Consider the following 12,022-nt stretch of genomic DNA (forward strand, 5'->3'; position numbering starts at 1 on the left):
TGCAAATTAATTACATGAGAGTACTCATATCTAGCAAAGTATATTTTTATGTCTGTTGGTTCTAAAAATAAAACAACGATATCTTTGGATTTAACAACCATTGGCCTGGGGTTCAGTCTTTGAGTGGGTGAAATTCTTTGCTGACTGATTGTGTACAACAAATGCTTTGCACTGCCCTCTGGTACTGCCTTACTGCTCGACCAAGCTACCACTTTAGAGAGTAAGGCCACACCTGGCTTTAATCTCTGTTATACCTCTGGGGTTGGTGGACTCTATACACACTGTACTTCATTATTGTCCAGTATATATAGAGCCACTTTCTCACAGGTGTGTATTGGTGGAGTGTTTGATGCGTGTTGGTGGAGTGTTTTGTGTGTATTGGCATAGTGGCTGGGTGTGTTGGTGGAGTCGGTGGGTATGTATTGTTAGAGTGGTTGGCGTGTGTTTGTTGAGTGGTTGATGTGTGTTGGTGGAGTGTTTGGTGTGTATTGGCAGAGTGGCTGGGTGTGTTGGTGGAGTGGTTGGCGTGTGTTTGTTGAGTGGTTGATGTGTGTTGGTGGAGTGTTTGGTGTGTATTGGCAGAGTGGCTGGGTGTGTTGGTGGAGTGGTTGGGTATGTATTGTTAGAGTGGTTGGCGTGTATTGGTTGAGTGGTTGATGTGTGTTGGTGGAGTGTTTGGTGTGTATTGGCAGAGTGGCTGGGTGTGTTGGTGGAGTGGTTGGCGTGTGTTTGTTGAGTGGTTGATGTGTGTTGGTGGAGTGTTTGGTGTGTATTGGCAGAGTGGCTGGGTGTGTTGGTGGAGTGGTTGGGTATGTATTGTTAGAGTGGTTGGCGTGTGTTGGTTGAGTGGTTGATGTGTGTTGGTGGAGTGTTTGGTGTGTATTGGAAGAGTGGCTGGGTGTGTTGGTGGAGTGGTTGGGTATGTATTGTTAGAGTGGTTGGCGTGTGTTGGTGGAGTGGTTGATGTGTGTTGGTGGAGTGTTTTGTGTGTAATGGCAGAGTGGCTGGGTGTGTTGGTGGAGTGGTTGGGTATGTATTGTTAGAGTGGTTGGCATGTGTTGGTGGAGTGGTTGATGTGTGTTGGTGGAGTGTTTGGTGTATACTGGTGGAGTGCTTGGGTGTGTATCAAAGGGGTGATACGCCCTCTTCACTGTATTTCTGATCAGACAGAGAACCTCAGGAAGGCTTTTAATGGTGAGAGCGTAGAGAGTGTGGATAATCACGCACTCCAGCATTTTAGTCATTCTCGATTGTGATAGTAGCTACATCCGGAGGTTAGGAATGCAGTGCTCTATCAGACTCGCATGTATTGTAATTACAAAAGGGTTTATTTGACGCATAGGAGGTTCTAATGACAGGAGCGTTACATGTTTGTAGTTTTGTGCCTGTTCTCAGCCTGTCACAGGTTGATCAGCGCGTGACTCTGCACCCCGCACGTGCATCTTGTTTCTCCTGTTTCATGTTCCATTAAAACTATGTTATTTTTTCCTGTTTTCCTCTCTCGTCTGTTCCAGCAAGAGCAGGTGGACCCGCAGCACTTGGCGGTGGACCGTCCATCAGAGAAGTTCCTGTGCTTTCTGCGGAAGCATTACAACCTCCAGTCCACCATCCCGCAGGTGAGGGGTGCTTGCTCATGTGTGTTTGTCTGAGCGGATGCCATGATTTCAGAGAGCCTGGCGTGAGGGCATGATGCCTTACGTGGCACTCACAAAGTGTTGCAGCAGAAGGGCTTGCTCGTCTGCCCCCAGGTAAGAGGGCAAGGGGCATAGTATGGCTGCCGTGACGTGGGGGTGTAATGCTGCTATTGCTGTAACCATGCCTGGGGGTCACCAGACGCATGGTTACCTCTGAAAGGTTGCACATGCCAGTGATCTGTGCAGCAAGCAAAGGACGTTTGGCAGTGCCAGGTGACCTTCACAGACTGACAATGCTTGTGCTTTTCATTTGGTGCTGGGCCATCGTTTTACTGGAAAATAGCATAGATTTAGGTTACCCATTCCATGTATTTATAGCATCATTTCTGTTCTTCATGTTCTGCAGGTGAACAACTTTGTGGTGTTCGAGGGCTTCTTCCGAGATAGAAATGGTAAGTTCTGTTTCATAAACCTTTCCTCCCCTTTCCGTCCCTCCACTGAATCGCCGCCCCCAGCGATGTGTGCAGGGGCTTTGGGCAGACTCACCTCATTATTAATGCATGGAGGCAGGTTTGAGTTAGTCTGGCCTCACTCTTAGTGCAAGCACAGGGGCAGGGCTTGAAAAATCCTCAAAATGTTACTAGTCCTGCAGGTCTAGTAACTTGAAAAATCTGCTCGACCTAACTGTATTGTACTTGAGCTCTGTCTCTGAAAGCGGAGCAAATCTAACAGATAGCAAGATTTAAAGGCATCTTTATTGCTCATTCACTTTGTGAGCAATGAAAATGCCTTTAAAAAAAATGCCTTCAAATCTTGCTATCTTGTCACATCTGCCCTGCTTTCTGAGTCAGAGGTCAAAAGTCAGTCTGTCTTCCTACTCGCCAGAAAGGGCAAGTAGGACCTAAAAATAGCTTGTCTTTGCCATAGCGAGTGGACACGTGTATTTTTCGAGCCCTGAGGGGCCCGGTCATTGTCGTCTTGCTCTTGATATGTGCGCTGGGGGTGTGGTCATTCCTGCTTGCTCGTTGCATGCATAGGGTCTGTGCCACCATCATTTGAACCTGATGTAGATTCATGTCCTGTACACTTGTTTGGGTTGGAAAGGCGCGCTTGGTTTTCTTATACATTGTTTCTTGTGGGACTTGACAGTGGGAGTGTTTGCAAAAAGCCTCCTCATGAAGGCGAGTAGTTCTTTGCAGAGTCCAAGAATCCTTTTTCTTCTGCTAACAGGTTCGGTCACTGCAGAGAGAGCAGCTCTGTTACGCCCTGGCTAGGTTTGTCGTATACTAGTACCCTGTACATACACGCTTACATTGGTTTGTGTCCACCTAGGCGCGTGCTATTTCAGTATAATATACTTACTTACATGCACACACATACAGCAGAAGTATTCCATCCCATGAGGAGGCTGACCTCATGTTTGAAAACCGCTGTACACAGAGTACGCACCACTATTCTCCTTTTGAGTGTTTTTCGATTTTCTTGATTTCTAACTTTTGTGGGCTATGAAAAGAACATGTAAGTATTATTCATCTTGGAATCTTCTGTACCCCTGGAGCGATAAACACTGAGTATATTCCTGATTTTTGCAAAAGAGCACAAGGCAGCCAGATCCCCATCAAGTACAAATTCAAACCTAGGTTTTCGGAAGTCTGGAGGCATAAACACTGGGCTGTCTGTGTCACTGTGTAAGACGCTCGGCTCAGATCACAGCAAAGTCGTTCAGAGCATGATGGATGAGGACAGGGCACAAGTCCTAAACAAAGAAGTGGCGGGACGCTGATGTCAGGACAGGAAGTGATGCCAGGAAAGGTGATTTGCACTATCAGACTCATTGTCTCCCCTCGCTTACCCCTTAGGATGCGATTGCATCAGAGAAGCCAGCGCGTGAGCAGCGTTCTGAATGAGCTCCGGTCTCGCCCCAGAGAGGCCAAAGAGTGAATGTGTGGCTCCATTTGCTCCAGTTAGAAACACAATGGAAGGCGCACTCAAAGAAATTGCGTAGATGCTTGTATTCTTGATTTTTCTTTTTCTTTATTTGGGTAATTATACCAAAAACAGGATATACGGTGTATCCTGTTCGGAATCCGTGTCATTCTGCCGGAAGACCGTTTTACTCCTATTGCGGAGCATACCATATTTACTGGACCGATGTCTTGATCTCCGACGCGGTCTTTGAGAACTAATCTCTCCACACTAGTAGGAGCTCCTTTACTTGTTGCAGAGTAATCTTTGATACAAAAACCACCGTTATATGATCTCTGTATACACCACTATCGATCCACTATTACGGCTACAGGCCAGTTCTCATTCGTTGTAAACAGGCATCCAGATCGGCTTCACCGAGTCCCTCTAGACCCCACGTCAACTACATGGTGCCTGTCCAACTTTACGCCTACTCCACCTTTGTATATTCACATCACAGATCTAGCCCTGACGAAGTTACAACACGTAACGAAACACGTTGGCTGTGTATGTTCTTTTTGGTATAATTACCCAAATAAAGAAAAAGAAAAATCAAGAATACAAGCATCTATGCAATTTCTTTGAGTGCGCCTTCCATTGTGTTTCTAATTCTTTGTATTGTGTTAGTGCCCTTATTCCTATGTGAACTGTTGTTTTGGTTGTGCTAAACCTTGGTCTTTTTGTCCGGTTGCTTCTGTCAACATCCATTTGCTCCAGTTATCGAGCTCCCAGTAAAATAAGTGGGGGGATGCCGTCCACCCGCGTGGTACCCCGACATGATCCCTGGATGAGGAGCTGAGTGCAACATGAGCATGAGTGAAGGACGGGTCAGTAGAAAGCACAGAGAGCAGCTGGTTTATATATGTAGCGAAGGGCACTGCCCTGTGTGTCACAGGGGCGACACCATACACCAAGGTCCCGGGAAACAATCTCACAGCTAATCACAGGAGACCTTCACCACTGTGATGATTGACGTCTAATATTACAGTTTCAAAATACACAAAGGAGGTTAGGGGACCCCTTTGTCGCACAAATCACTTGTTGCTTTGAGTGTCTGATCATACACAAAACTCACAGTTGCCCACCTCAAGAAGTGGTTTGCCCCCAATTTGAGAAAAACCAAAGGAAATGATGGACGGAGCGTTGACAATACAAGCACTCACCCCCAGTCAACTGATCTGGGAAGCCATGGCTTGGCAGTTCGGGCTGGACTGTTCCCATGAGGCACAGGGTCAGACTGATTTGCATATGGCCATGTCTGAACTGGGGTGGCAGAGAGCGCTAAAGAACGGTGATGGATTAAACCCAGATCACTTGACTGGGGGTGAGTGCTTGTATTGTCAATGCTCCGTCCATCATTTCCTTTGGTTTTTCTTTGTTCGCCATAAGTTGGCAGGGTATGCTCAGACGTGAGTCCCTTGCTCACTTTGCCACTGGAGTCAAGCAAGCCCGGCTGAAGACGGCTGTAATGCCAGAAACCGGTCCTCGGTAGCTTGTTTCCGGTCCAGGGAAGACATGGCTTGGCAGTTCGGGCTGGACTGTTCCCATGAGGCACAGGGTCAGACTGATTTGCATATGGCCATGTCTGAACTGGGTGGCATAGTGGGCTAAAGAACGTTGATTGATTAAACACAGATCACTTGACTGGGGGTGAGTGCTTGTATTGTCAACGCTCCGTCCATCATTTCCTTTGGTTTTTCCTTGCCCCATATTTGAACCACAAATAATTCAACATTAATCACTAAGATCTGAGAGGCAACCAAACCAACATACACTGGATTTGCTGCAAAATTGCCAGGTACAAACAGATGAATCGAGAGATGTGATATCTTCAAGTATTTGAACCTTTATGTCATATTCATGACAAATAGGGACACTTGAAAACAGCCAACGCGTTTCGCCCGTATCTGGCTTCTTCAGTGCGTCCAGAAAGACAAGTTGACTAGTTTCTTGGCTATTCCCAGTGGGATATCTGTTTAGTGAGTCACAAGCAATTCAACATGTTATCACTCCACACAACTAATATCCGAAATCGTGGACATGGATTCGAGGCACAGTGGGTGTGTTGAACGGGGTCGGTTGCTCATCCACTGTTTCGCTGTTGTTGGCACCACCGATCCTAAGGTCACCAGACTGACACTGGTGGCTTCTATTGCTTCCCCTCTAACAATCTAGTGTGATGGGTGTGGATCATTCCCAGTGAACAGAATGGGGTGAGTTATTGACAGAACCAGTGTCTAATGAGTGACAGACATCTTACTCATTGCCACGCTCTGCCTCCTGGGCTGAGTAGTAAAGCCCATAGTTCAAGCACAACCAGTGGCCTCAGTCACAATGCACACAGATCGCTAACAACCCAATGACAAACCCATTATACACACAGTTAACTAACAGCCCAAGATCACAGACTTAAAACACACCATCATGAACAACCCACAAGCGGAGCATTAAACACACTGATCGTGAATAACCCACGAGCTCAGTCACAATACACACAGATCACTAACAACCTAAGGGCACAGCCTTAAACACTCTGATCGTGAATAACCCACGAGCTCAGTCACTATAAACACAGATCACTAACAACCTAAGGGCACAGCCTTAAACACACTGATCGTGAATAACCCACGAGCTCAGTCACTATAAACACAGATCACTAACAACCTAAGGGCACATCCTTAAACACACTGATCGTGAATAACCCACGAGCTCTGTCACTATAAACACAGATCACTAACAACCTAAGGGCACATCCTTAAACACACTGATCGTGAATAACCCACGAGCTCAGTCACTATAAACACAGATCACTAACAACATAAGGGCACACCCTTAAACACACTGATCGTGAATAACCCACGAGCTCAGTCACTATAAACACAGATCACTAACAACCTAAGGGCACAGCCTTAAACACACTGATCGTGAATAACCCACGAGCTCAGTCACTATAAACACAGATCACTAACAACCTAAGGGCACAGCCTTAAACACACTGATCGTGAATAACCCAGGAGCTCAGTCACTATAAGCACAGATCACTAACAACCTAAGGGCACAGCCTTAAACACACTGATCGTGAATAACCCACGAGCTCAGTCACTATAAACACAGATCACTAACAACCTAAGGGCACATCCTTAAACACACTGATCGTGAATAACCCACGAGCTCAGTCACTATAAACACAGATCACTAACAACCTAAGGGCACATCCTTAAACACACTGATTGTGAATAACCCACGAGCTCAGTCACTATAAACACAGATCACTAACAACCTAAGGGCACAGCCTTAAACACACTGATCGTGAATAACCCACGAGCTCAGTCACTATAAACACAGATCACTAACAACCTAAGGGCACAGCCTTAAACACACTGATCGTGAATAACCCACGAGCTCAGTCACTATAAACACAGATCACTAACAACCTTAAGGGCACATCCTTAAACACACTGATCGTGAATAACCCACGAGCTCAGTCACTATAAACACACATCACTAACAACCTAAGGGCCCAGCCTTAAATACACTGATCGTGAATAACCCACGAGCTCAGTCACTATAAACACAGATCATTAACAACCTAAGGGCACATCCTTAAACACACTGATCGTGAATAACCCACGAGCTCAGTCACTATAAACACAGATCACTAACAACCTAAGGGCACATCCTTAAACACACTGATCGTGAATAACCCACGAGCTCAGTCACTATAAACACACATCACTAACAACCTAAGGGCACAGCCTTAAACACACTGATCGTGAATAACATACGAGCTCAGTCACTATAAACACACATCACTAACAACCTAAGGGCACAGCCTTAAACACACTGATCGTGAATAACCAAGGAGCTCAGTCACTATAAACACAGATCACTAACAACCTAAGGGCACAGCCTTAAACACACTGATCGTGAATAACCCACGAGCTCAGTCACTATAAACACAGATCACTAACAACCTAAGGGCACAGCCTTAAACACACTGATCGTGAATAACCCACGAGCTCAGTCACTATAAACACAGATCACTAACAACCTACGGGCACATCCTTAAACACACTGATCGTGAATAACCCACAAGCTCAGTCACTATAAACACAGATCACTAACAACCGAAGGGCACATCCTTAAACACACTGATCGTGAATAACCCACTAGCTCAGTCACTATAAACACAGATCACGAGCAACCTAAGGGCACATCCTTTAACACACTGATCGTGAATAACCCACGAGCTCAGTCACTATAAACACAGATCACTAACAACCTAAGGGCACAGCCTTAAACACACTGATTGTGAATAACCCACGAGCTCAGTCACTATAAACACAGATCACTAACAACCTAAGGGCACATCCTTAAACACACTGATCGTGAATAACCCAGGAGCTCAGTCACTATAAACACAGATCACTAACAACCTAAGGGCACAGCCTTAAACGCACTGATCCTGAATAACCCACGAGCTCAGTCACTATAAACACAGATCACTAACAACCTAAGGGCACATCCTTAAACGCACTGATCGTGAATAACCCACGAGCTCAGTCACTATAAACACAGATCACTAATAACCTAAGGGCACATCCTCAAACACACTGATCGTGAATAACCCACGAGCTCAGTCACTATAAACACAGATCACTAACAACCTAAGGGCACATCCTCAAACACACTGATCGTGAATAACCCACGAGCTCAGTCACTATAAACACAGATCACTAACAACCTAAGGGCACAGCCTTAAACACACTGATCGTGAATAACCCACGAGCTCAGTCACTATAAACACAGATCACTAACAACCTAAGGGCACAGCCTTAAACACACTGATCGTGAATAACCCACGAGCTCAGTCACTATAAACACAGATCACTAACAACCTAAGGGCACATCCTTAAACACACTGATCGTGAATAACCCACGAGCTCAGTCACTATAAACACACATCACTAACAACCTAAGGGCCCAGCCTTAAACACACTGATCGTGAATAACCCACGAGCTCAGTCACTATAAACACAGATCACTAACAACCTAAGGGCACATCCTTAAACACACTGATCGTGAATAACCCACGAGCTCAGTCACTATAAACACACATCACTAACAACCTAAGGGCACATCCTTAAACACACTGATCGTGAATAACATACGAGCTCAGTCACTATAAACACACATCACTAACAACCTAAGGGCACAGCCTTAAACACACTGATCCTGAATAACCAAGGAGCTCAGTCACTATAAACACACATCACTAACAACCTAAGGGCACAGCCTTAAACACACTGATCGTGAATAACCCACGAGCTCAGTCACTATAAACAAAGATCACTAACAACCTAAGGGCACAGCCTTAAACACACTGATCGTGAATAACCCACGAGCTCAGTCACTATAAACACAGATCACTAACAACCTAAGGGCACATCCTTAAACACAATGTTCGTGAATAACCCACGAGCTCAGTCACTATAAACACAGATCACTAACAACCTAACGGCACACCCTTAAACACACTGATCGTGAATAACCAACGAGCTCAGTCACTATAAACACAGATCACTAACAACCTAAGGGCCCAGCCTTAAACACACTGATCGTGAATAACCCACAAGCTCAGTCACTATAAACACAGATCACTAACAACCTAAGGGCACAGCCTTAAACACACCGATCGCGAATAACCCACGAGCTCAGTGACTATAAACACAGATCACTAACAACCTAAGGGCACAGCCTTAAACACACTGCTCGTGAATAACCCACGAGCTCAGTCACTATAAACACACATCACTAACAACCTAAGGGCACAGCCTTAAACACACCGATCGTGAATAACCCACGAGCTCAGTGACTATAAACACAGATCACTAACAACCTAAGGGCACAGCCTTAAACACACTGATCGTGAATAACCCACAAGCTCAGTCACTATAAACACAGATCACTAACAACCTAAGGGCACAGCCTTAAACACACCGATCGTGAATAACCCACGAGCTCAGTGACTATAAACACACATCGCTAACAACCTAAGGGCACAGCCTTAAACACACTGCTCGTGAATAACCCACGAGCTCAGTCACTATAAACACACATCACTAACAACCTAAGGGCACAGCCTTAAACACACCGATCGTGAATAACCCACGAGCTCAGTGACTATAAACACAGATCACTAACAACCTAAGGGCACAGCCTTAAACACACTGATCATGAATAACCCACGAGCTCAGTCACAATACACACAGATCACTAACAACCTAAGGGCACAGCCTTAAACACACTGATCGTGAATAACCCACGAGCTCAGTCACTATAAACACAGATCACTAACAACCTAAGGGCACAGCCTTAAACACACTGATCATGAATAACCCACGAGCTCAGTCACAATACACACAGATCACTAACAACCTAAGGGCACAGCCTTAAACACACTAATCGTGAATAACCCACGAGCTCAGTCACTATAAACACACATCACTAACAACCTAAGGGCACAGCCTTAAACACACTGATCGTGAATAACCAACGAGCTCAGTCACTATAAACACACATCACTAACAACCTAAGGGCACAGCCTTAAACACACTGATCGTGAATAACCCACGAGCTCAGTCAATATAAACACAGATCACTAACAACCTAAGGGCACAGCCTTAAACACACTGATCGTGAATAACCCACAAGCTCAGTCACTATAAACACACATCACTAACAACCTAAGGGCACAGCCTTAAACACACTGATCGTGAATAACCAAGGAGCTCAGTCACTATAAACACAGATCACTAACAACCTACGGGCACATCCTTAAACACACTGATCGTGAATAACCCACGAGCTCAGTCACTATAAACACAGATCACTAACAACCTAAGGGCACATCCTTAAACACACTGATCGTGAATAACCCACGAGCTCAGTGACTATAAACACAGATCACTAACAACCTAAGGGCACAGCCTTAAACACACTGTTCGTGAATAACCCACGAGCTCAGTCACTATAAACACAGATCACTAACAACCTAAGGGCACAGCCTTAAACACACTGATCGTGAATAACCCACGAGCTCAGTCACTATAAACACAGATCACTAACAACCTAAGGGCACAGCCTTAAACACACTGATCGTGAATAACCCACGAGCTCAGTCACTATAAACACAGATCACTAACAACCTAAGGGCCCAGTCATAAAATACACAGATTGTTATCAACCTACGGGCTACGTTATAATGCACATGGATCGCTAACGACCATATTGCTAACATATTGAAATCAGCTGCGTGCTCAGCTATAAACATGCAGATCGCAACCCGTGGACTCGTCCATAAAACACACAGACCACTAATGAGAATGTATTTTACGCCTTCCCCCTGACATTCTGCATCCTGTACTTAAACGTCTCATTCTGATCGTTCTTTTCAGATGTTCACGTTGTTCTTGCTGCACAGCATGTGGTTTCTATTGCGATTATAAAATACAGAACTTGCCAGTAGGGTGCAGACCTCACAGTATGACATGGACAGCGGTCACTGATGCCGGAAGCACAACTCTAACAGAAGCCACTCGTGGTCTGAGCCTCTTGTAGATGTCAGACTGTGACAGCCTGCGCTCTATCATTTGATACTGTTACTTAGAAAAGCCAGTTCCTGGTCAGTGCCTCCTCTGTTGTCTGCTTTCCAGTGAGGAGAAGTTCCCCTCAAACACTCAGGAACCAAATCCTTGTGTCTCGTTACAGCTCCAGTGAGGAAGGTTCCTCCAAAGCGGCGACCAGAGGGGGAGATCAAACCCTACTCATTGAGTGAGCGTGAATGTAAGTGGACATTGTATACAGCGGTGCTGACCGGTCTTGGGTATGGAGCGCGCTAATGTACAATCCTCGAAGACTGCAGCGTTCAAAGCTTCTAAAGGGCTGCACAAGGGGATGATCCATTGGTCACAAAATAATGACTACAGCTGGTGAGAAGAAATATATCATGAGAGGGCGCTGCCGACCCACTAGATGAAGTGAAGGGCTGTTGTGATGTCCAGGTACATCATCTGATGGTCTGACCAATGATAGCGATCGATGTGTCTTTTGATTTCTCCACCAGTCCTCGATAAGAGTCTTTTATAGACATATATGGTGAGATTTCTCTCAGTCTCGGGTTGGGTCTTTCGTTAGCCATATATTGAGTGACAACTCCTTCTGTCCTGGTAAAATGATTTGATAGAAGTACATATGAATAGCTCTCCCCTCTAATCCTCATGGTATGGTTTTTGATTGACATATATTGGGTCAGAATGTCCTTCTTCCTGATAAAGCTTTCCATACACTTATAAGATGCGCTCTCCTTTAGTCCTCTTTAGGATTCAATCGATGTGTACATTGTGAGATCCATCAGTTGTCAA

At 45.3% G+C, this 12,022-nt stretch overlaps 1 protein-coding gene across 1 annotated transcript in view; it reads left to right on the forward strand.

The window, feature by feature from the left end:
- Positions 1-1,475: 1,475 nt before the first annotated feature.
- LOC147710043 (alpha-tubulin N-acetyltransferase 1-like) overlaps positions 1,476-12,022 on the forward strand; it is a 55,756-nt gene continuing 45,209 nt past the window's right edge. The window contains exons 1-3 of the mRNA XM_086919311.1: positions 1,476-1,616; positions 2,041-2,086; positions 11,370-11,444. Of these exons, the coding sequence (XP_086775437.1) occupies positions 1,476-1,616; positions 2,041-2,086; positions 11,370-11,444 (262 nt within the window). The remainder of the gene's footprint in view (positions 1,617-2,040; positions 2,087-11,369; positions 11,445-12,022) is intronic.

Source organism: Lissotriton vulgaris, chromosome 5 (genome assembly GCF_964263255.1).
Source record: "Lissotriton vulgaris chromosome 5, aLisVul1.2, whole genome shotgun sequence".
In the NCBI taxonomy this organism is placed as follows: Eukaryota; Metazoa; Chordata; class Amphibia; order Caudata; family Salamandridae; genus Lissotriton; species Lissotriton vulgaris.